General features: G+C 43.8%; 2 protein-coding genes across 4 annotated transcripts in view; one reads left to right on the top strand and one right to left on the bottom strand.

The window, feature by feature from the left end:
- Window positions 1–3: 3 nt before the first annotated feature.
- Window positions 4–25,162, bottom strand: LOC140559829 (somatostatin receptor type 5). 3 transcript variants are annotated; one of them, XM_072683500.1, is made up of 2 exons: window positions 25,001–25,162; window positions 4–1,898 (listed from the first exon to the last, which is right to left on the bottom strand). In XM_072683500.1, the coding sequence occupies exon 2, from the start codon at window positions 1,860–1,862 to the stop codon at window positions 354–356; it is 1,509 nt and encodes a 502-aa protein (XP_072539601.1). In that variant the 5' UTR covers window positions 1,863–1,898; window positions 25,001–25,162; the 3' UTR covers window positions 4–353. The 3 variants fall into 3 exon arrangements, with proteins under 3 accessions (XP_072539601.1, XP_072539599.1, XP_072539600.1); XM_072683498.1 differs by having other exon boundaries at window positions 24,996–25,162; XM_072683499.1 differs by having other exon boundaries at window positions 24,808–25,162.
- cyth4b (cytohesin 4b) overlaps window positions 25,085–26,661 on the top strand; it is a 42,822-nt gene continuing 41,245 nt past the window's right edge. The window contains exon 1 of the mRNA XM_072683503.1: window positions 25,085–25,162. The gene's annotated coding sequence lies outside the window, so the exon portion shown is untranslated. The remainder of the gene's footprint in view (window positions 25,163–26,661) is intronic.

Below are 26,661 nucleotides of genomic sequence, written 5' to 3' on the forward strand. Positions count from 1 at the left end.
TACACAATAATACGACATGACATGACAGTATTTACACCATTCTATACACTGCTTAGAGCATTACAGACCCAGGTATACCAACACATTCTAGAGTCTGGAGCAAAACAGGTTCATCGCCTGCCTCCACCAGATTTCTACCAGTCCAGTGACGCTCCACATCCCAGGAATGACCTCTGCTCTAATACTTCCATATATGTTTTATATATTAAAGTCTGACATTTAAAAACACAAGACACTTGCTGATGATTTGCCCCCTGAAAAACTCCCCCTACCGCACTCCACGTCCCCTGGAGGAATTACGAGGAATTACATTCAGTTAGCCAGTCAGTTACGTTTCAGCGAATTTCCTTTGCTCACAAGTAGCTGATTTCCAGGACAGTCTCCGCTGCCTCATCTGACAGCCGTTTGCGATTTCCCTTGTGAGTTCCACTGAGAGCAGCAACAGGTCCTAAAGTTGGACTGATGCAGCCTCCGTTCCCCCCAGTCCTGGTTCCAATAACAGGGCCTGCTGCTTTGCCCTCAGATGCGTGCGAGAATCGGGGCCTGGCGCCCTCCGTGTGTCCGTTCCTGCAGCCGTTCTTTACCGACCTGCAGACTTCCGTCATCTGAGTGGCACTCTCCATGTAACCCATCTCCACTTCCTCCTCCTCCTCCTCCTCCTCGTCTTCTTCCTCTCTTTCTGGCTGCATCTCTGAGCAGGTTTCCCTCAGGCACTCTCTGGGCTCCAGGTCTTTCTTGACCTCCTCGAGTGGCAGGGTGTGATTGCCCATGGTTCCCTGCTGGAGGTCCTGATTGTCCACTCGCCTAGTCGAGCGGCATAGAGCCTTCCGGAAGCCTCGCTTGAAGTTGTCGGAGAGGAACCCGTACAGAATGGGATTGGCACAGCTGTTGGCGTACGACAGAACCACCACAAAGTAATACAGGCCGCGGAACTCGCCAGGGAGAACCACCAACAAGTTGACGATGTTCAAGACGTAGAACGGCAACCAACAGAACACGAACACGGCAACGACGATCACCACCATCCGCGTGATTTTCCTCTCGGACTTGCGCCGCCGGATGGACGTGGCTCGAACCCTGCGTCCGGAGTTGCGCACTTTGACCACAATGAGCAGGTAGCACATGCAGATGACCAGCAGGGGGCCGAAGAAGCCCACCGTTGCGGTGTAAACGATGAACGAAGCTTTCCAAACCTCGGCAGGCTCGGGCCACACGATGCTGCAGTTACCGGCGTCCTGCAGGACATCGGCAAACACCACCACCGGCAGGACCACCACGAAGGAAACCGCCCACACCGTGGCGTTCACCACCTTGGCCACTCGAGGCCGCCGCCAGCTAGAGGACCGGAGGGGATGCACCACGGCCAGGTAGCGGTCAATGCTCATCACTGTCAGGCAGAAGATGCTGGTGAACTGATTGATGGCGTCTACGGTCATGACCAGACGACACATCAACGAGCCAAACGGCCAGGAAAGAAGAGCATTCTGGACCGCCAGGAAGGGAAGGCCCAGCATGAAAAGCTCATCCGCTATGGCTAGGTTCAGAATGTAGATGTTTGTGACAGACTGGGTCTGAGAGTAGCGCAGGACGATGTGGATGACCAGCGTGTTGCCACCCAAACCAATCACGCAGACGATGATGTAGATAAGCGGAATAAGGATTCCTGCCACGCTAGGCACAAAACCGGTGTTATCGATGTCCGTCCAGTTCTGCAGGGATCCATTGAAGAGGAGCTCATCGTTTGGGAGTTGAGAGGAGAAGGGAAAGGCTGGGTTGGCAGGGAGAACTGAGGCGTTGCTCCAAGAGTTGGAAGGTTGCAAGGCTCCGAGTGCAAACCCTGGGGCTGCTATTGATGTCTCCATCTTGCCAGAGAGGTCTTCAGCAACTCTCCATGTCACCTAGAAATGAGAAAAGGAGAAACGTTGCAGGAGGTTCATGGGAAGGAACTGTTTTTTTAGAGGCACAAGTTGTGCACTTAAACTACATCTATTAATTACTGACACAGACGGAAAACATATACAGGCCCGGGAGAGCGGCACCAAATCATGTCTAAGAGAAAACTCGGCGAGATTATAGAGTGCCTGGACCCCGGCGGTGCAGGAAATGAGCGGGAAGGATAAATAATGGCGTGTGATGAGGCTCGACGATCTCGCGGCGGCTGTGCTTGTGCTGTTAGGTACCCCTTCGTGACACTAGCGCCCACGCTCTGCACCCTTTCTCCGCCACCATGCTAATGCTGGCTAATTGGCTTTCTATTAGAGAAGCAAGGGAGAGGCAGAGTGGTTGCGTGGCACAAGGAACAAACTGGTCTATTAGCACTGGTGGAGAAAAACACACACACACACAGGCCTGAGCGTATGAAATGGCTGCTTATTTAGCACTACACCACAGCAAGACAGCAGGTGTTCCTGAAGGCCACATTTAAAGGAGATCTCCTGGAGCTGCACACTTAAGAAGAAAGGTGTCTGGGTTCTTTGCGCTAGAAAAAACACTTGTTTCTCCAAAGAACCTTTGGAAAGGACGAAGCTTTCCGTTGGTGTAGATGATTTGCATCATTGGGAGGCTCTTCAGACTCAAACATCAGTTAAAGAACCATTTGCGAGAGTCTACCAAGAACCCTGAACTGTAAAAGTGAACTGTAGGATAAGTTGCTCTTCCTCGACTTCCTCCTCGTAGCTCAATGGATACGTGTATAGCATCAGTATGTAGCTAAAGTGACTTCACCTCATAGAGGAACCACTTTTGGTTCTATAAAGAACCATGTTTGAAATAGTAATGTGTGAAAAACCTTTAAATTCATAAAGAACCTTTACATCAAACATGGTTCTTCTATGGCAAAGCTCAAAGAACCAGCTGAAGCGCCTTTATCGGTAAGAATGTGTAGTAATATCAATAAGATTGGCTAATATGAGGTTGGTTAAATAGTCTGTGGGATTAAGTCTGGGATGCCAGACCTCGTTGTTCAGCGTTCCCAAGATGTTGAAGGTTTAAATCTGCTGATATCGTTCTGATCCAATCTTTGTGTTTCTATAAATAAAGGGCATGGTTCTACCCCCCTACCTACTGGGTCAGAGAGAAGCTTTATCGGTCCTTCATCAGTGCCCCCAGGACGCTACCCACAGGATGCTGCCCCCAGGACGGTACCCACAGGACGCTGTTGGTTAGGTGTTGGTAGTGCTGTGTCCGATCCACTCAAACCAGCCCACTCCAGTGCTGAGAATGACCCACCACCCAACCACTACCTGTTCTGTGGTGGTCTTGTGAGGTCCTGGCCATTGATATAATAACCAGGAACGGTCATAGCACAGATAAACAATGGGTAGAGCTAGAACAACATCATATATACATGTTCTCAGAGACTAAGTACGAGAAAAGGCCTGTTTTTTTTTTTTTTTGGAGAAGCCACGACTGGAACGCCCACGCTTTGACTCATTACATGTTATGAGAAATGACCTCCCTTTTCTCCTGATTGCCTTCCAGGTGGGTTTAAGTAGAGACCCCACAGAGGTTGTTATATTCGTTATGAGCGGGACCACGGGCTGGTTTAAGCGTGTAATGCCACTTAAAATGCCGATACTGCCTTTGTGCCTCAGTAAAATGCAAAGTGAAGTGGCCTAACAATGCAATTAGCATTTTTCGCTTGACCTAGACCGGAACCTGTGCCTGCAGGTGAGCTTTCAGACGCTCCAAGCTCCATCAGACAGAAACAGCCATTCCCACAAAACCCTGTCAGATACGTTGGGCTGCAGGTTCGGAAATGTGCTGAAGAAATTGAATATGTAGAGATGATGTTCGGGGAAATGTAGTCATTTTCATTAACATTTCTGTCTCGTGCCTGTTTTCCTTCACAGGCCTTCATCCCACTGAGGATGTGAACAGCTGCCGATGTGATAGACTGAAGGAAAGATGAAAACACAAGCCTTATTCACGCCTGGAACGTCATCGCTGAATAAACACATGTATTTGTACTACTAGCTTTCCTCTGACCGGTGTTTTAGCACTGCTGAAAAATGCTAGGCTGGACCTACCCCAACATTAACCATAACCTCACCAAAGAGGACTGGAATGAAGGCTCTTTCAGCCTGTCAAGCACAAGAGCGCCGGGCTATCGATAACAGGGTTGTGGGTTCAATTCCCGGGCACGGCAAGCTGCCACTGTTGGGCCCTTGAACAAGGCCCTTTACCCTCTTTGCTCCCCGGGCTGCCCAACGCTCTGTGTGTGTGTGTGTACTCACTGCCCCTAGTTCACTTGTGTGTGTGTGTGTGTGTGTGTGTGTGTGTTCACTACCACAGATGGGTTAAATGCGGAGGACACATTTCACTGTACAGTGACAAATATGTGCACCTTTACCTTTATGTCACTGCCACGCCCACACAAGCCCCACCCCTTACCTGTGTTCAAGAGACTGACCTCAGTCAGCTGCAGTATTAAGACTCCTGACTTCGGGCTTTAGTTTTGTGTTATTTTTTTTTCCAGCTGAAGTTTCGAGGTATGTCGAGGTCACTGTGTCGGATTCTGGCCTAGTCTTGATTTTTTTTTGTAGAGTATATTGCCACTGTCCAATAAAAAAAGACATGTATCTCTATTTTTGTCGATTTTTTAGTTTTCTCCATGGTTTGAACCCTGTAGCTGCTTCTGTACACTGTGTCAATAGCTCTAGATGAGTAGAAACGCTCTAGCTGACTTCCATTCAGAGATTAAGAACATATATACAGACGATATTCTTCTAGGTCCCAAGTATTCTCACCGATACAGAAGTACGCTGCTATTCAGAAACCCTCCTTTGACCACACAATATAAGCTAATGCCCTCCTGTATAGCCTGCAGCTTTTTATTTTGAGGCCCAAACAATCAAATCCATTCAGAACTGCACTGCAATTCATTTGAATGAAGCTGCTCCTACTATGAGAGCCTATGACTGTTTTATATAGGAGTTAATCAGACCGCTTTGAGAGGTACTGCATTCCATTCAAGCTGAGAGCTTTTAGAGCAAAGGTTGTAGTCCCGTAATACAGCTTTACGTGGCGGTTTACACACGCTGCATACCTTATTCTTCCACAGAAAGCTTCGTTATGAAACTGGAAAAGGGTATTTCCTGAAGAGACCGCAGAAAGGCTGTGCTGCTGGTTCCCACTGCCAGGCGGCTGCTAAGATGATCCTATGTGGTCAATAGGGAGAACCGGGTTGCGTGGTGGTTGCTTTGGTGTTGCTACATAGCTGCTATGGTATCCCAAGTGATTGCTATGATGTTGCTATGTCGTTGCTTGGTGGTTGCTATGGTATTGATAAGTGGCTGTTGTAGTGCTGCAAGGTTATTGCTGTGGTGTGGCTAGGCAGTTTCTACTGTATCCCAGGTGGTTGCTATGGTGTTTCTAAGTGGTTACTATGGTGTTGCTAAGTGGTTGCTAGATGGTTGCTAGGGTATCCCAAGTGTTTGCTGTGATGTTGCTAGTGTGGTTGCTTTAGTGTTGTGAGTTGGTTGGTATGGTGTTGCTAGGCAGTTCCTACAGTATCCCAGGTGGTTGCTATAGTGTTGCTAGGTGTTTGCTGTAGTGTTGCAAGGTGATTGCTAAGGTGTTACTATGTAGTTGATATAGAATTCCAGTAGGTTGCTATAATGTCTCTGCACGATAGCTATGGTGTTGCAATGTGGTTGCAATGGTGTTGCTAGGCAATTCCTATAATATCTTAGATTGTTGCTATAGTGTTATAAGGTAGTTGCTATGTCACTTTAGGTGGTTGCTATGGTGTTGCCAGGCAGTTCCTAAAGGACCCCAGGAGGTTGATAGGTGTTTGCTGTAGTGTTGTAAGGTGGTTGTTATGGTGTTACTAGGCAGTTGCTATAGAATTCCAGGAGGATGCTATGATGTTGCTACATGATGGCTATGGTGTTGCTAAGTGATTGCTATGATGGGTGCCATTGTGTTATAATGTAGTTGTTATTTCACTTCAGGTGAAGTTCAGGTAAGGTTGCTATGGTATTGCTAACTCACTAGTAAGTAATTCAGGTGCTTCTAATGTATTCTAATGTATGTGTTGCCAGGCACTTCCTATATTGCCCCAGTTGATTGCTATGGTGTTGCTAAGTGGTTGCAAGATGGGATGGGGTTATAAGATAGTTGCTATTTCGTTTCAGGTGGTTGCTATGGTATTGCTAACTCACTAGTAACTAATTCAGGTCCTGCTAATGTATAATAGAGCTGCAGCTGCTTATTTGGGATTGTACAGTAGAAGATGACAGAGTCTCTATCCTGGTTCCAGAAGATGGATTTCAGGCAGGGAGTCGTTAGTTTGGCCCCCGAGAGACCTCTCCGTTCCAGTGTGTTAACTGCTGGACAGTTCGACAGGAAAGAGCTGTCATCAGTCTGTAGCTCTGATCTGGAGTGAGGAGCTTTCCGAATGCATAGATGTCTTTTTCCCCTGTTCACTTATCAAACCTTTATGCAGGGATGTGCTCTCAAAATACTTCCCCAGCAGCAGAAGTCAGAGCTTTGGCCCATAAACTATAATTAGTTTTACTCAGATGGGAAAAAGACCTCACAGATCTAGTCAAACTTACATGGCTGAACGATACTGAGGGGGAAAACATTAGGAGTCACATTAGGATATTTTATACACTGGAGAAAATAACTGTATGCAGTTCCTAGCCACAAAATAAACACATTTTTGATATATGGCAATATATAGATTTTCATATATATGAGAATATATGGATTGCCCATATATCCAACATATATTTGTTTCATGCTGAAATATATGGCATCTATGCCCCCCTTTTTGAAGTTATATGGGACATATATTTCAGCTATATATTAGCATGTAACACTTTATATTATGTATCATACATATACATGCATTACATATGTATTCTCTAACTGATATTTACTTATATTTACTATTAAAGTATATATTGTTGATAAGAGCTTATTCCAGGAAATTTAGAGCATTTCTATTGTCCATTCATTCAAAAGTATTTACACTGTGTACAGAAGCAGCCATAGGGTTTAATATATATATATATATATATATATATATATATATATATATATATATATTGAACCCTATGGCTGCTTCTGTACATATATATATGAATATATATATATATATATATGAATCGATGAATGGAAATGCCAATCAGAACATTAGGGCCATCCCTGGTTTGGAATTAACTCGACTCGGGGCGTCACAGATGCTACGTGACTGGGTTTGCTGAATGTAAAAATAGGCGAGCACACCAGTCAGTTGTAGCAGAGTGCAAACCTAAAGGGCATGATGATAGGGTACCAGGCGAAGGATGGTAGCATCTTGGAAACCGCTAACTTTGTGGGATGCTGTCATAGTGAAGGTGTACCGAGAATGGACTTCTTGCACATTGAGTTCCTCCCAACAGCACAACAGCGGTGCCCTATGGTTCAGTGATGCCAGCGGGAACATTGACTAATTAGGTACAGCCTAATTAACCTGCCACTGTGGATCAGCTGATTTCTATAATGGACAGTACTGTCTGTCACCTAATATAGCCCATGCCACAATGACATCTTCTTAGTGTCATTGGTAGGTGGTAGGTAGGTGGCCATAACTGAGATATATACATGGGATTCTCTGATGACACCAAGAGCTGAGGACTTCAGTTTCCTAGGGAGATGGCATTAACTTTCCCCTCCAGGTATGAGATTCTCCTCCTTTATTCTCAATGCAGTCCAAATTGCTTTCAGCAGGGGAGGCGAATGCCACTGGCTTCCAGAAACGATAAGCTTAAACACATCTTCACCAACATTTGCTTTTCCAACCTTTGTGTCCAGTTTCACTGCCAGATTGACTGATACCGCACATCTGATGAATTTCCAGACATGATTATCACCCTGACCTTAGGCTTTTTAGTAAGTTAGTAATCTAAAGATCTATCATTACGAATCACTCGGTATCTAATATGAAAGACATGCAGTGATGAGGAAATTAGGTGCAGGTATTGGCCTTATGGGCTTATGGGGTTATGGGGTTAACAAGAAAAGGGATTTCAGTGTCAAGCAGTTTTTCCGATAGCGCTGTGTACTATGAAGTAGCTGCCCAAACCAATCAGGCTCTGCTCCGCTCAATTCTACAGCCAAATTATACCGGCTCCAGACATCATCACAGAAGTCAAGATGGCTGGAATTGAGAAGAGATCTCGACTGGATATGCTCTTCCTCTCGACACCTGAAAAAATGGTTTGTTCACCGGGCCAGTGGAAGTGGGAAGTGTGAAGACAGCTCTAAATAGCTCAGGTGTAAAAAAATAAGAGAGAAGGTGTGCAGAGAATGTTAATGGGTGATGTGGTGGGGCACATGAACATGGCTTGTGTCTATTGGAGAACAGAAAATGAGGCATTGCTCAAAGCAGCAGCCGGTAAACACAATGTGACAACTTCTCATAGACAGACAGACAGAGAGACAGATAGAGAGACATACAGGAAGACATACAGGTAGCCACATGTAACATGTATGCATTTGCTTTTTCAGCAAAGAGAGCTTTGACCCAATATATCCATGTACACTGCTGCAGAATGAGAACCAACAAGCCAAATGGACCAGAGTGAAGAGCATTCTAGACCAGTGTGGACAGGGGAGAACATTCTAGACTTGTGTAGACAAGGGAGAACGTTCTAGATCAGTGTGGACAGGGGAGAACATTCTAGACTTGTGTAGACAAGGGAGAATGTTCTAGATCAGTGTGGACAGAGGAGAACATTCTAGACTGGTGTAGACAAGGGAGAACATTCTAGACCAGTGTGGACAGGGGTGAACTTTCTAGACTTGTGTGAATCGGGAGAACATTCTAGATTAATGTGGACAGGGGAGAACTTTTTTTAGACTTGTGTAGACAAGGGAGAACGTTCTAGACCAGTGTGGACAGGGGAGAACTTTCTAGACTTGTGTAGACAAGGAAGAACGTTCTAGACCAGTGTGGACAGGGGAGAGCATCCTAGACCAGTGTGGACAGGGGAGAACTTTCTAGACTTGTTTAGACAAGGGAGAACGTTCTAGATCAGTGTGGACAGGGGAGAACATTCTAGACCAGTGTAGACAAGGGAGAAAGTTCAAGATCAGAGTGGACAGGGGAGAACATTCTAGACCAGTGTGGACAGGGAAGAACTTTCTAGACAAGTGTGAATCGTGAGAACATTCTAGACCAGTGTGGACAGGGAAGAACTTTCTAGACCAGTGTGAATCGTGAGAACATTCTAGACCAGTGTGGACAGGGAAGAACTTTCTAGACCAGTGTGAATCGTGAGAACATTCTAGACCAGAGTGGACAGGGGAGAACTTTCTAGACTTGTGTGAATCTGGCGAAATTCTAGACCAGTGTGGACAGGGGAGAACATTCTAGACTGGTGTAGACAAGGGAGAAAGTTCTAGACCAGTGTGGACAGGGGAAAACTTTCTAGACCAGTGTGGACAGAGGAGAACGTTCTAGATCAGTGTAACAGGGCAGAGCATTCTAGACTTGTGTAGACAAGGGAGAACGTTCTGGATCAGTGTGAATCAGGAGAACATTTTAGACTTGTGTAGACAAGGGAGAACTTTCTAGACCAGTGTGAACAGGGGAGAATATTCTAGACTTGTGTGAATCAGGAGAACACTCTAGTCCAGTGTGGACAGGGGAGAACTTGGGTTGGCAAACCTAAGCCTCAGAAACCTGTCCTAACCCCCCCGCTATCATTCATTACTGTTTCCCCCACACTATTCAGCTCAGGCTTGCCTACCAGGCAGTGATAGCCCTGCCTGTGTCCTCTCGGCCGCAACCGTAATGAAAGGCAGTGGAGATACAGGCCTAATCTCCCACACACACAAAAAGGAAGTACACAATCTCCCGCTCCGAGACCTGCCCTCCTTTGTTGCCGCTGCCTTTTCAGGCCTCGGCCGGCCCTGGCATGTCACCATGGAGATGAAGGGTCGGGAGAAGGTAACAGTCCTCTTTCAGATCTAAATTGGTTGGGGGGGTTGACTGCTGTTATTGTAACTGCAGGGATTGTACATTTTTATAGCACCCAATTTTGCCTTTCTTTCATAGCATTGATATGATTTGAAGGTACACACACACACACACACACTACACACACTACATGAAAGTCTTGTAGTTGTGAGGGAATTATCCTTCAGCACTCCACTTTGGGTGCACTGACCTGTTCTGAAGTATCAGTGGTTTATACTGAAACATGTTAGAACGTACACTATATGTCCAAATGTTTATGGACACCCCTTCTAATTAATGAATTCAGCTACTTTATGTTGCCCCGGGGCTGACACAGATATGCAAATGCACACATACATATGTTCTAGTCCCTGTAGAGAAGTATAACCAATAGAACAGGACTCTCTGGAGCACATAAACATATGAACCTCATGGCTCCATGCTGCCTAATGCCAGGTGTGGGCTAGAGGAGTATCAAGCCCCCCAGAATTGAGCTGTGGAGCAGTGGAAGAATTGTGGATTTGGATGGTGCTCCAACCAATACTTTTGGGATGAATTGGAAAGTTGGGGATGATGAGGGGATTGTGTGTGTATGTAGGGGGGTGATGATCATCCACCATCCTCAGTTCACTGAACAGTCTTTTCGCTAAATGCAATCAAATCCTCACAGAAAAGCTCCGGAATCTAGTAGAAAGCCTTTTCCACTGGACAGTAGAGACATGTACTCCAACAAAAGCAGGAGAAACCCCTTTCAACACCCTTGATTTCAGAAGAAACAACGAATGAGCAGGTGTCCCAATACTTTTGTCCATATAGTGAACCAATAAGGAACCTCCTAGGGTGCTTTGAGGAACCTTCAAGGAACCTATTTCTTTTTAAAAACTCTTCTTGAAGGTTCCTCAAAGCACCTTAAAGCCATTCCCTCGAGTTTGTGCTCTCAAATATGAGGCATTATCCTCTCAACATGTGATCCGAGCCTTAGGTAGCTAGAACACGGTCCGATAAGTTAGCCTGCTAGCATCCAAACACAGCAGAACCGGCCTCATTTCACCCTTTCTGCTACTCCCGACACCAGCCGCTCGACTTCGCTCTCTCAGACGCGAGCTTTCATCTGCAGCGGACAAGTGAAATCCGACCGTGATCCAGATACCCCTTCTTACTGGTGATGTCTTCTGATTTGCAGAAGACGGTCATCAATATGGCCGTGGCAACAGAAAGGTCATCTGTCTGAAACGGATGAGCCAATGAGTCAGAGTGAGCTGGAGTGGCGTCTGTGATCCAGAACTAATCACAAATAATTAGGACCTGCCCTGTCTAAAGCTTTTTGGGGCTGAAAAGCATCAAATCCTCACAGCAATGTTCCAAGACCTAGTGCCAAGCCTCCTTAGAAGAGTAGCGACTGTTGCTGTGTGTATCACACACTCAGTAACTACAGGGAGTTCTGTATGAACTGGTGGGGCTATTCTCTGGCAATAGAGGTTTGTAATACCACATTTGGCCCACCGGGGGTCCGCTGGCTGTTTAAGGGGCTAATTTTGGACTTTTGGACACTGAGGGAACTTTCTAAAATTTCTAAATAACGGTGATTTGTATTGAAGCCGCAATAAGTGCTATGCTCTCTCTCTCGCCCTTTCTCTCTCTTTTTCTTTCACACACACTCGCCGCACACATGCACACACTACCTTTGCTGCACAACTTCCTGAAGTTGTGTGGTAAAGCAGCACTTAAGCGGCTGATGATGCCCCTAGCGCACCTGAATGCTCTGCCTGATTGCATGGTTCAGCGGCGAGCGCTTTGCTGCCTATTGTGGCGTCTGAGACAGCTCCACTGTAATTACATATAATAACAAATCCGCCTCGCAATCCTCACCGGCTGGGGGGGAAGGGGCTCTCTCCAAAAGGCCTGAGCGCGCCCATCACAGCCAACCAGCGGGCCCATAAACATTCTCTCACAGGGATAAAGCGGCAACGGCGGCCGGTACATTTTGTCTCATTTAATGTGAAATTAGCTCTTAAGAGGTCACAGAAACGCTAATGGACAGCAGGCTCCAGAGCAAATGGCTGAAACGCTGCTTAGGTAGTAATGGAGCGGCCGGCTAATGCAAAGGACGAAAACTAACACTAATCGTGCTAACCGGAGCTGCACTGTGCACCTGGAGAACAGGTTTGCACCATGGCTGGGGCATGGGACAAAGACGACAAATCGGAGCGGTGATGTTCTGACCTCTGAATATATGCTGTGCATGGCAATGAACTTGCGCCGTGGCTAGCGGGGGGATTGAAACTAGATGACCTATCGTCGCCATTTCTACACAAGACCAATAACCATTAGTGTTGGACACGGATGGAATTTGGCCTCCGTCTTCAACCCACACAGTAACAGTGAGCACATGTGCCCGGAGTGGTGGGCAGCCATTGCTGCGGGGTCCAGGAGCAGGGAGGGTGAAGGGCCTTGCTCAATGGCCCAACAGTAGCAGTTCTGCCAACTGGGAATTGGATGATCTTGGATGATACCACTACACCATTAAGTCTACCGACTGAGCTAGCCAGGCGACCACAGAGCTGTATACCGTACATAGCCACAGCAAACGAGCATCAACTGTCCCATGTTGCCCACAGTCTAGCAAGACCAGCCAAGCTAGCACATAACATAACAACGGTGCTTTTATTAGCTAGTTTATGGCATCACTACAGCTCATGACCGCTAGGACAGGATAATCTAGCCTAGCATAGCTTTTAACACTGTCCATGCAGTGTCCAGTCAGGGATTGTAGGCTAAACTTTTAGCCTAGCACTGGCTAGCAGCCTGCGATCGGTGCTTCATCTGGTTGGCCTAGCTTTAGCTTTTAGCCTTTTTAGCCTAGCTTTCACATTCTCCACAACATTGTCCACAGCAGAATTCAGGGTAAGGGAGGAGAGTTCAGGGACAGATTACCAAGTGGGCCCACTGGCTAAGTGCCCTGGTGCCTTGGCCACTAGGGGGCCCCCTGAACAGTCTGGGCAGTACACTTTTTTAAAGTTACACGCAAGCTACACAACCTATGAGGTCACCAATGATGTAATGTAAGACAGTCCAATAAAAATAGAGTTACAGAAATTACAGGGATGAAATGTACACGAGATTAGGCGATACTGGTCAGAAGCCAGTCAGGTTGTTGGTACGATTGGCATGTTTTTGTTATGTGTCTACCCACTACACACTGAAATCAGAGGCGAGAAGATTCACCAAACGTTAAGCGTGTGGAACTTTACATTATGCATTCCAAGCACATTGGAGGTAATTACATTCAGCAGGAGGTAATTACACTGCTTGAACATTTGAAAAAACAGTATTTGGCCTGCTGTCATATGCATTTCTTTAGGGCTCAGAGCTAGCCTCCAACTCTGCTTTCACTTTTTCTCATGCAGCGGTGCTTTGAGTGACAGGCTGGAGTTTTGTATCCATTTAGATAGCCTGCTTTCAGTTTGAATTCCATACCTCAGGCAACTCGGCTTCCAAAATGTCCAAAAATAATAAAAAAACGAACATAAGCAGATACAGCGGACGTGCCTGAAACCACCATTTCAGTTTGCTTACGCTAGCTTCATTTCTCTGTACATTGGCTTCTGTAGACTTTTGAATTCTAAGATCATGGGTTACATCATCAATAAAGATTACTATACCACAGTTGTGGACCGACCCCGCAATGTGATTGGCTGAGAGATGTTCAAGGAGAGCCATAACTGCACGATAATGGCACTCGGACCAAAGCTCCTCACATATTACATTATAGCCCCTCTCCTGTTCCACAAGCAGCCATGCATGCTAAATTCACGAGACACTACCTCCACCATGCTTGACAGAAATCCGAATTAGAAACGAGCCTCGGCTGCCTTTTTAATTTGACATGAACAAATCCAAGGGATTTCGTACTGCATAGACTAAGGATTGGCTGAGAGACGTTCAAGGAGTGCCAGCACTGCACGATAATGGCACTTTGGCCGAAGTTCTTTACGTAGTATTTAGTGGCCTCATGCCTAAGACCAAGGTACACCAGTGCCAATATCTCACAATATGACACTCGCTTTTCTATTTCGTATTACTGCTTAAGCAAACCTGTTCCACAAGCAGCCATACATGCTCAAGCCACGAGACACTACCTCCACCATGCTTGACAGAAATCCGAATAAAAAAACGAGTCTCAACTGTCTTTTAAATTGGGCTTTGAGGGGTTTCGTACTCAATATACTTTCCGAAGACCCAAGCATTGTTAATTAAACAGCTTTGTGTGCATGCCGACCACTCCACAACCAACTATTCAAGCTGTATATGTATCATGGACACACTTCCAGACATTATGAGGCTGTGTTTTAAGGTCACAGAACTGTTTACTAAAGCAACAACATGCCTTAGCAAAAATATCTCATATGTATATATATATATATATATATATATATATATATACACACACACACACACACACATTTTTCCTCACTTTCCTCAGATCTCAGTTCACATTTAAATCTCAGAATGGTCTGTGATATTGTGCTCCGTACTGCTCATCATCTTGGCTGCTCTGGTGGCTTTTTTTCATGGCCCAGTTGTACCAACATCATCATCATGTCAGCTCGGGCAATCAGTTTTCTTTGTTATCGCTGTGATTCCACTAAAAAAAAAAAAAAAAAAATCAAGTTGTAATTGCTGCAAACCAATGGCTTAGAAAAGCTATTGCCTGTCTGAGTCACAATAATGTGGTAATAATCACCCGCTAAATGTCTCAAGTATGAATATTTTATAAATCATCCGAACACACGCTGACTGACTCTCCGCTGGTGATAAGCATCACAGCCATAGAAAGCAGAACTAATATAAAATTTCCCAACACTCTAAAACTAAGTAAAAGCTCCTAAATGGAGGAACCTTTTATTGGTCTAGAATCTGGTTTTATTTTCAATTTTAAATAGAATAGTGTTTCTCAATTTTTGCTGTTTTTGAAATATTCATAAAATTTGGGTTCTTTTTAAACTCAATTTTCAACCCCAGTTTTAAATTAGCCAATTTCCCAACCCACTTAATAGTATGCAATACCCACACATGTAATGCTCCCAACACTGGGAGGTTGAGTTCTGACACACGAACCAACCAACCACTGCCCCTTTTCGAACTGCCACCAATGCACTGTCACCTGCCAACCGGGCTCTGAGTAAAGCTGAAACCCAGATCCTCGGCTCATAGTGGCAATGCCTTAGTCTGCTGGACCACTAGGAGCCCTTTATCTAGCCTTCTTAAGTCGTTGTAAAAAGATGTATATTCCAAGTTTGTACTGAAAATTGTCCTGATAATTGATTGTCTGACAGATGTTCAAAAATGACCATTGTACACTAGTGCCTATAATCTCACAATATGGCACTCCCTTTTATTTATCAACATTTTTGTAACTGAGTGTCTTGCTATCCCTTTCTGCTGTGACACTGAGAATTTCCCCACTGCTGGACTAATAAAGGATTATTTTATCTTATCTTATCTTTCCTGTATTACTGTTTAAGCAAACCTGTTCCACAAGCAGCCATGCAAGCTCAAGCCAAGAGACACTACCTCCACCATGCTTGACAGAAATCCGAATAAGACACGAGCCTTAGCTGCGTTTTTAATTGGGGTTTGAGGGGTTTCGTACTGAATATACCTTCCGAAGACCCAGGCATTATTGTTTAATAAACTTTTCAATTTCACCTTGCTTCTCGGATGAGGACACTCACTCAGAATTCAGAACACCTGAAACCTGAACACTTAATGTATTTTTTCTACCAATCAAAAATATATGTATACGATGTAGGGCTGGGCAAATGATAAAAAATTAATCAGAACCGACGTTCAGAACCTTTAATCATTGTAGACTTGGGGTGGTGATCATCTGACCTCACTAAAGCACTAATGCAATCAAATCTTCACAGCAATGCTCCTCCAAAATCTAGTAGAAAGTCTTTTTCCCTGGACAGTAGAGAAAATTACTTCAACAAAAGCAGGATAAGCTATGTTTAATACCTTTTAATTCAGAAGAAACCATGAACAATGAAGCAGGTGTCCCAATACTTTTGTCAATATAGCATAGATATGGCCATGCAGCAGATTTCTAAAAGAGATTTCAAATCAATCACTCTGTTCTCGGAACGGTTACGAATGAGTATGTTTTTTGTTGATGAATATGGCTGTTTTTGGGACGTCTTAAGGGAAGTGCACCTGACAGAAATAATAAAACGCAAGAAAAAAAATTCCGTAGGGAACTGAAAGTGGTTTGCCTTTGGCTTCGCTCCAGAGAAGCCTTTTTGGCACCTTCATTTTTCAGGACATAACCAGCCCAGTGTTTTTTCACTGTTTCTTGTTATCCACAGAATCCCACTTCATCCCAGCAGCTCAGAGATGAAACGGTAAAAAAGGAAACATCACGGGAGGCAAAAAAGGAAATGCCTAAGCTTGCGGCGGCGGGTTCAAACAGGCCGTCATAGACAAATTGGTTTCTGTAGCTCAAGCATAATTACTTAAATTCAAGTGTGTGTGTGTGTGTGTGTGTGTGTGTGTGTGTGCATAAGTTGTGTTGGGTAGCAATAAGTGCTGTCTGGAAGGACGTGGTGTGAGACGTGTTTTGTGGCGGAAGCAGAGACATCAGAAAGACAAACACTACTCATGTCAGACATCACTGTGTCAGGATGATGAATGAAGCTTCAGTGGAAGCTCTGTCAGTGTGTGTATGCCTGTCGTGTATTTACCACTTTGTGAGAACCGAAATATCCCCAGGTAGATTGAAAACATGACAATCTCTGACATTATGAGGGCGCTGGGTTGGTCCCTGTGAGAAAAATCAATTTAAAAAAAACAACACAGCTTTTAAACCATTGCACTAAAGGTCAGATATTAGCTTTTGGTTTCTGATCATGGTTGAAGAAGTAGTTTGCGAGTCGAGTCAAGTCAAATCTACGCAGCCACAAAACATTTAGTGTCTGAATTTAACTTCTTTATCTGTGTCCTGAAGCTTTGAGGCTAATGTAGCTAACAAGTAACTCAAGATTACAGTATAACCTACCCGTTAGCATCATGCTAATCATTCAAAATCATCACACCCTTGTCAACTGCAGCTACCAATGCTAACTAGTGCTAACTATCCCAGGTCCTGACTAATAAACTCATCGTTTACTTTTAGACAAAGTAAAATAGCTTGATTTGATTTTGGTACCTGATGCTAGTTTAAGTAATAGTTCAGTAGAAAAGTTAAATCTGCGCAGCCGAGATGTTTAGTGTCTGAATTTTGCTTTTTTAGTTGTGCACTGGCCCTACGAGGCCAATGTAGCTAATATGTAATGCAAGATTACAGTATAACCTACCCGTTAGCATCATGCTAATCATTCAAAATCATCACACCCTTGTCAACTGCAGCTGCCAATGCTAACTAGTGCTAACTACCCCAAGTACTGACTGATAAACTCATCATTGACATTTTTAGCTCAGAGATTTTGATTTGATTTGGGTTAAGTAGCCGTATCGTGATTATTATCTGAGTTTTGCTTCTTTAGCTGTGTACTTACAGTATGACCTACCGATTAGCATCATGCTAATCATTCGAAATCATCACACTCTTGTCAAGTGCAGCTAACAATGCTAGCTAACTATCCCAGATACTGACTGAAAAACTTATAACTTACTTTTAGACAAAGTAGTGCTAACTAGTGTTAACTATCCAAGGTATTAAGTAATAAACCCATTGTTTACTTTTAGACAAAGTAAAAAAGCTTGATCTGATTTCGGATCCTGATGTTGGTTTAAGTAATAGTTTGGCGAAAAAGTCAAATTTGGGTTTTGCTTCTTTAGCTGTGCACTGTAGTTATGAGGCTAATTTGGCTAACATGTAATGCAAGCTTGCAGTATAACCTACCTGTTAGCATCATGCTAATCATTCGAAATCATCACACTTTTGTCAGGTGCAGCTAACAATGCTAACTAGTGCTAACTATCCCAGGTACTTACTGATAAACTCATCATTTACTTTTAGACAAAGTAGTGCTAACTAGTAGTGCAAACTAGTCTAAAGTATCCAAGGTATAAAGTGATAAACTCATTGTTTACTTTTAGACAAAGTAAAAAAGCTTAGTTTGATTTGATTTGATTTGATTTCGGATCCTGATGTAGGTTTAAGTAATAGTTTGGCGAAAAAGTCTTACAGTACAACCTACCCGTTAGCATCATGCTAATCATTCTAAATCACCAAAAGCTTGCTTCTGAGACCCTAAATGAAGCACTGTTGTCTATAAACCTGGACAGTTACACGTCATATAGCGAAGAATACCAAGAATACCACCGCTATACCAAGAAGAGTTTGTAGAGTACGTGGGAAGCATGATTAGACGATGTCTAATCTGATGAAGTCTGTCTGATAAAGGGATATTAGAGGCATGCTTTGAGTAATTTAGTTTAAAAGCCGCTAGTCAGATTTTCTGAGGTAAATAGTCAAGTCAAGTCAAGTCAAGTGGGTTTTATTGTCGTTTCAACTACATACAGAGTACACAATGAGACGAAACAACGTTCCTCCAGGACCATGGTGCAACATAGACACAGTGCATACAGAACACAAGTGCAACACAAACAAACAAGTGCGGACAGACAACACAACACAGTACAGACCAGAGAGTAATAAATAATTAGGGGTAGTGTGCAAATTCTGCAGTGTGTAATAAATATTGAGTCCAGTGAGGTAGTAAAGTTATTAGTGCAAAATGCTTCCCATATTATCTGGGGTAAATGGTTGGAGAGAGAGAGAGAGAGAGAGAGAGAGAGCATGTAGCAGAAAAGACATCAGATCAGAAGTTGAGTTGTGTTGAGGAGTCTGATGGCTTGTGGGAAGAAGCTGTTGCAGAGTCTGGTCGTGTTGGACCGGATGCTGCGGTACCTTCTTCCTGATGGCAGGAGGGAGAACAAGAACAGTCTGTGTGATGGGTGGGTGGAGTCATCCACAATGCTGGTTGCTTTGCGGATGCAGCGGGCAGTGTAAATGTCCATAAACGGAGGGGAGAGAGACTCCGATGATCCTCTCAGCTGTCCTCACAATGCGTTGGAGGGTCTTGCGGTCAGAGGCCGTGCAGGTACCAAACCAGGCAGTGATGCAGCTGCTCAGGATGCTCTCTATGGTCCCCTTATAGAAGAGGGTGAGGATGGGTGGAGGGAGACGGGCCTTTCTCAGCTTCCGGAGTTCAGGGACCTCACCTCTATATGGTGTTCAGGGACCTCACCTGGTCCCTGAACACCATATATGTATATATACATATATGAATACCAAAATACCAAATATGTACGACAGCGCCTTCCTTCGGTACTTAGAAAAGTCGGGGGACGCTGCCACCATCCTGATAGTGGCTTTAATTCCTATGTACAAGTAGATTATCCTCTGTTTGCCACCTGTAGTCGCCTGAAAGCCTCTGCCGAGGCACTAGCGGATCCGAGCCGCTCAACGCCGGCGCTAGCTGATTGGTTCTGACTGTTTTTACAGTACCCCAAATTGCAACACCACAGGAGTCCACATGAGCTGCTTAAACCAACACTGACAAATTTGGGTGAAATGGCCTGGGGCTCCAGTCTCAGCCCAGACCGGGAGGCTAAGTGGAAGACTCTCAGCTGTCTGGAAGCATCCTTGCCATTATCTAGCTGCTCAAAGAAGCTAAAATAAACACTTCAGCATCTATGCCAGAATCAAATGAGCACACACACAGTGACTGAAACAAAACACCATTAGGAGGTTTGTTTTTTTCTGGGCAGGATGGAGCACAATTAAATAGAAGGCTTCCATTTCTACTCTCTTCCTCCCTCCCTCTCTCTCTCTTGCTCTCTCCATCACTCGCTCTCCCTTATTGAAAGGGCCAGATTGGCGGCTGGAGAGAGATAGCGTTTAGTGAAGAGAAGCTAATTGCACCAACAGGGCGAGGAGAGGACATCAATCAGCCGTGCTTTTCCCTCCATCAGTCAAAGTGAAGCGAGGTGCAGTAGTGTGAACAGCTGGTGGACTCTAATCTGAATTAATGGACACCTGAGCGGTCAAAAGGCCGGCCATTTTGATTTATGTGGGGTTCGCGAGGTGCGAGGTGATTCGATCAATCCGTTCGTGAATCACGCAAGGCTGGACTCCTCCGACAACCATCGACTACTGAAAGACTGAGGGGTCGGTGAGATGGTCAGATGGAGTGTGACCATGAGTGCGCGGGAATATTGCAATAGCGTTGGGCTCTGTCCACCTTAACGATTCGCTTTCACCGAGGTGAACAATCAGTAATTAGTGTGCATTGATTAAAATGAACAAAACAAAATAACAATCTGACAGAGGTGGACAGACGTGCTGATGGACAGACAAGATAGAGGTGAACAGGCAGGCAGAGAGATTGACGGATGGGGCATCAGGACAGGGCAATGCTGACAGAAACTGACAGGCAAGCGCAGTGATGGACGGATAGGCGGGTGGACAGATAGGCGGAGGGATGGACAGAAAGACAGATAGACAGAAAGAGAAGCAGACAGAAAGATGGACAGCAGGGCAGCAGACAGGCAGAAGGAAAGATGGACAGATAGTCAGAGAGAGTTAGAAAGACAGGACGATGGATGGAGAGTTAAGTGGTCACAGAGACAGACAGACAAACAGACGGACAGATGGATAGACAGAAGTCCAATTGTAGAAGACTGACATTAAAACAAGAGTCTGAATTTGGCTACGTTCACATTATCTATGGTTCAAATCCAGAAGTTTAGCCTCAATGGCTACGTTCACATTACCAGAATGAAGTGGTTCAAATCCAGTATTTTAGACTCACTAGCCATGTTTACATTACCAATATGAAGTGGTTCAAATCCAGTATTTTAGACTCACTAGCCATGTTTACATTACCAGAATGAAGTGGTTCAAATCCAGTATTTTAGACTTACTGGCCATGTTTACATTACCAGTATGAAGTGGTTCAAATCCAGTATTTTAGACTTACTGGCCATGTTTACATTACCAGTATGAAGTGGTTCAAATCCAGTATTTTAGACTTACTGGCCATGTTTACATTACCAGTATGAAGTGGTTCAAATCCAGTATTTTAGACTCACTGGCCATGTTTACATTACCAGTATGAAGTGGTTCAAATCCAGTATTTTAGACTCACTAGCCATGTTTACATTACCAGTATGAAGTGGTTCAAATCCAGTATTTTAGACTCACTGGCCATGTTTACATTACCAGTATGAAGTGGTTCAAATCCAGTATTTTAGACTCACTGGCCATGTTTACATTACCAGTATGAAGTGGTTCAAATCCAGTATTTTAGACTTACTGGCCATGTTTACATTACCAGTATGAAGTGGTTCAAATCCAGTATTTTAGACTCACTGGCCATGTTTACATAACGAGTATGAAGTGGTTCAAATCCAGTATTTTAGCCATAATGGCTACGTTCACATTACCAGAATGAAGTGGTTCAAATCCAGTATTTTAGACTTACTGGCCATGTTTACATTACCAGTATGAAGTGGTTCAAATCCAGTATTTTAGACTCACTGGCCATGTTTACATTACCAGTATGAAGTGGTTCAAATCCAGTATTTTAGACTTACTGGCCATGTTTACATTACCAGTATGAAGTGGTTCAAATCCAGAAGTTTAGCCTCAATGGCTACGTTCACATTACCAGTATGAAGTGGTTTAAATCCAGTATTTTAGCCTTCATGGCCATGCTCACATTACCAGTATGAAGTAAGGATGTCCCGATGCGCTAATGCATACACACACTCACACACACTAAGTGATCTGACTGCATAGTAGTAAAGGAACTGGGAGCTGAACGGTCAGGTTGGTCAATCAGACTGGAAAGATATGAAACACTATAGAGTTTAAAACAGTCGTTTCAAAAGTCGCTCCGAACAAAGCAGATCCGATTAGAATTTAGTCTGATTACAGAAACTGGTGCTAATAACAGCGATTGTACTGCTGTCTACTAGCGTGGATTAGCACAGCTTACCCAGAGTGTGGGGTTGTATTTTTTACACAAACACAAAGATCGGATCAGATCAGGGTGTAAAAATACCCTTCAACTCTCAACATCCCTAGACTTTTTTTTTGCCTTTTTCAGTGAACTATGCCTTTAACGCTCAAGCTATTTTGTCTACAAATCCCCTCTGATATCCCATTTGGAATTTTAATGACTGCACAACTGCAGTCATTAGAAAACCGATATGATGAAGATCAGCTTAGGCGCATCAAGCTTACCCACAGCACTTAGTGGGTGAGTACAGGCAATCTTGATGAATGCTTTTATTCCTTTTATCAGTAATACTGGAAGTAGTGCATGCTCCTTTGCTGCATTCGTCCAGGCATGATCCAGGTCTCCAAAATCTGACACTGGTTCATTGAAATCAGTCATAAAGTGCACTCTGGTCAATTAGCATGAGCAGATGACGAGCACATGGGGTAAATGGCAACATTCACATTACTGAAGTGGCATAAATACAATTTTTAAATTTGATCTTAATGGCTACGTTCACATTTACCAGGCTGAGGAGGCACAAGTCTGATTCTATTGCCTTACTGGCTATGTTCACACGTACTAGTTTTTTAGGTGGCACAAATTTAATGCCTTATACATTATCCGATTTTATGCCTTATACATTATCAGATTTTATGTCTTATACATTATCAGATTTTTTGTCTTATACATTATCTGATTTTATGTCTTATACATTATCCGATTTTATGTCTTATAAATTATCCGATTTTTTGTCTTATACATTATCCGATTTTATGCCTTATACATTATCTGATTTTATGCCTTATACATTATCCAATTTTATGCCTCATACATTATCTGATTTTATGCCTTATACATTATCCGATTTTATGCCTTATACATTATCTGATTTTTTATGACTTATACATTATCCGATTTTATGTCTTATACATTATCTGATTTTATGGCTTATACATTATCCGATTTTATGCCTTATACATTATCTGATTTTATGCCTTATACATTATCTGATTTTTTATGACTTATACATTATCCGATTTTATGTCTTATACATTATCTGATTTTATGGCTTATACATTATTCGATTTTATGCCTTATACATTATCTCATTTTTTATGACTTATACATTATCTGATTTTATGTCTTATACATTATCCGATTTTATGTCTTATAAATTATCCGATTTTTTGTCTTATACATTATCCGATTTTATGTCTTATACATTATCCGATTTTTTGTCTTATACATTATCCGATTTTATGCCTCATACATTATCTGATTTTATGCCTTATACATTATCTGATTTTATGCCTTATACATTATCCGATTTTATGCCTCATACATTATCTGATTTTATGCCTTATACATTATCCGATTTTATGCCTTATACATTATCTGATTTTATGCCTTATACATTATCTGATTTTTTATGACTTATACATTATCCGATTTTATGTCTTATAAATTATCCGATTTTATGTCTTATAAATTATCTGATTTTATGTCTTATAAATTATCTGATTTTATGCCTTATACATTATCCGATTTTATGCCTCATACATTATCTGATTTTATGCCTTATACATTATCCGATTTTATGCCTTATACATTATCTGATTTTATGCCTTATACATTATCTGATTTTTTATGACTTATACATTATCCGATTTTATGTCTTATAAATTATCCGATTTTATGTCTTATAAATTATCTGATTTTATGTCTTATAAATTATCCGATTTTATGTCTTATAAATTATTTGATTTTATGGCTTATAAATTATCTGATTTTATGTCTTATACATTACCCAATTTTATGTCTTATACATTATCTAATTTTATGCCTTATAAATTACCAGGCTAAAGTGGCACCAATCTAATTTTTTTTACTTTAAGGTGGCCCAGATCTGAATTTTTTCAGAGCTGTGTGGGCACACAAATGTGATCTTTTCAAATCAGATCTGAGCCATTTCCATATGTGGTCCAATCACCAATATTGGACAGATATCCCATTCCAGCCCTGCAGATGACGAGCACATGGTGTAAATGGCAACATTCACATTACTGAATTGGCGCAAATCCAATTTTTACATTTTATTTTAATGCTACATTAAACACTACCTCTGAGGAGGCACAAGTCTGATTCTATTGCCTTACTGGCTGCGTTCACACATACTAGTTTTTTTATGTGGCACAAATCCGATTTTATGCCTTATACATTACCAGGCTAAAGTGGCACCAATTCAATTTTTTTTTACTTTAAAATGGCCCAGGTCTGATGTGATCTTTTCAAATCAGATCTGAGCTATTTCCATATGTGGTCCAATCACCAATATTGCACAGATATCCGATTCCAGCCCATGCAACCATGCAATGAGATCACCAGCCTGAAAGGTTCACTTAGTGGGTGAGTAGCTCCAGTCAGAAATACTGAAAGTGCTGCATGCACCCTTGCTGCTACATATGCATGATCCAGTTTTGCAAAATCTGCCACTGCTGCACTGAAATCAGCCCTAAACTGCATTCTGGCCAATTCTCCTGAGCAGATATAAGAAGCACGTGGGGTTAAAAATGTATGAGAAGTTCCACAATCTGTTTCCCACGTGAACTCTCAGTGATGCACTGATTGCATTCGCACGTGAACAGGATGATGAGGTTTTGCTGCAGTCAGTTCAAGTACATCACACACACATTAGTACCCAAACAGCACTAAGCACGAGACTACTACTAAACCAGGTGCAACCCGAACTTTCTTACCGTGCAATCTTCGCTTTCACACCCTACAGGAAAATTCAGCCCCGTGCTACTCTTACCCATCAGAGGCTGCACGTGCATTAAATACCTGAACGCTCGCGAACAGTCTGTGCGCCGCGAGAAGTCACATTCCTCCATCTGTTGTGCGCGTGTAGGGCTCCGTAGCAGTACACAGCACACACTGCCTCGAAGTGACTGCTGCTCGTGCAGAGAGTTGATGGAAGTTTAAACGGTGTTTGGCTGCGCGCTCACTTTCCAGCGCAAGTGCAAACTCACCGTACCTCCCGCGCGCGCCAGGTGTGTCCAGCTGTGTCCGTCCGAGAAGCCGCGCAGAGTCCGGCCGGCAGCAGCAGCAGCAGCAGCAGCAGCAGCGGCGGCGGTGGGGCGCGTGCGCGCGCTCACGATCCGCCACACGGCACGACCAGCATCCCGTCCGTATCCAGGTAACGGGGCGCCCGCATGCACGCGCGTGTGTGTGTGTGTGTGTGTGTGTTTGTGTGTGTTTGTGCGCGCGCGCGTGACATTTATATGGCTAAAGGCATGTTTTTGTGCTGTTTACGCACAACATAATTATATAATTATTATAATTATATAGACTGATTAGAATAGGCTGTTTGTGTGCATGAATGGTGTGTATTTAACACTTTGTGGGGACCAACTGCTCAAGTGTTCCCATGCTGCCTATTGCCAGGCGTGGGCTAGAGGGGTGTAAATAAAGCCCCCCAGCACTGAGCTGTGGAGCAGTGGAGGAACTGTGTTCTCTGGAATGATGGATGGTGGAGCTCCATCCAGTACTTTTTTTTTTAGGATGATGAGATGGGGGAGGTGATGATCCAACATCCTGACCTCACTGATACTAATGTGACTGAATGCAATCAAATCCTCACAGCAATGCGCCTCCTCCAAAAGTAGTAGAAAGTCTTCTTCCCTGGACCGTAGAGACAGTTACTCCAACAGAAGCAGGATCAGCTCTCGTTTAATACCCTTGATTTCAGAAGAAACAATGAATGAGCAGGTGTCCCAATACTTTTGTCCATATAGTGGATCCAGAGTGGGTCAGTTAGCTGGAAAGAGTGGCAGCAGCTATCTGAATTCAGCACTGGAGCATTATGGAGCGTGGACGACTTACTCCTTTATTGCAGAGCGGGGTGAGACGGCAGGGCAGGCTTCAGGCTTTAACGCACCATTGGGGGCAGTTGCACACTCACTGATGCTCCTGCAGTGCCAGGGGCCAAGGGGGGCCGAGAGCCGAGAGCGAGAGAGGCCATTATGTTTGCAAGCAGCCCAGAGGGAGGAAAAGAGGAACAAGTGGAATGGAGGGCAGGGTGAGTGAGGAAGGATGAAGGAGACGTGACAGTATGAATAGCGGGGGCAGCAGGGAGGGGCGTGCTGGCACCCTCGTGATGGGCTGATGAGGGATTGATCTGTTGTTGGCTGTTTCTAGAGGGGCTTTCACACCTGCACCAAGAGAGCAGATAAACAAGCGGCGACAAGACACAACACACTGACTGTGTGACGAGTGGACACACACACACACACACACACACATATACACAGCCAGTACATGGACATGGACACGTATACACACACATACACATACACAAGTGAAGTGAGCAGCATAAACACATGGACAGACACACATACGCATCCATACACATGAATGTACACACACACAGTACCTGGACACACACTTACACACATGCCCCTTTCCTCAGGCAAGAAGAGGGTTAGAGGGTTGGTGTGTGTGTGTGTGTATGTGTGTGTGTGTCTGTGAGCCCCTGAATGTCAGACTAAAGCAAATTGATCCAGAAAGGAAGGGAATGGCAGAGTCGTTCAACCATTAGGGAAGCTGCACTTTATTGAGATGCTCACTTTGAAGAAGGGAGGACTTGAAGAATCAGACCCTCCCTGCTGCTGCGGGACGTGTGCTCAGAACCGTCAT

Source organism: Salminus brasiliensis, chromosome 7, assembly GCF_030463535.1.
Source record: "Salminus brasiliensis chromosome 7, fSalBra1.hap2, whole genome shotgun sequence".
In the NCBI taxonomy this organism is placed as follows: domain Eukaryota; kingdom Metazoa; phylum Chordata; class Actinopteri; order Characiformes; family Bryconidae; genus Salminus; species Salminus brasiliensis.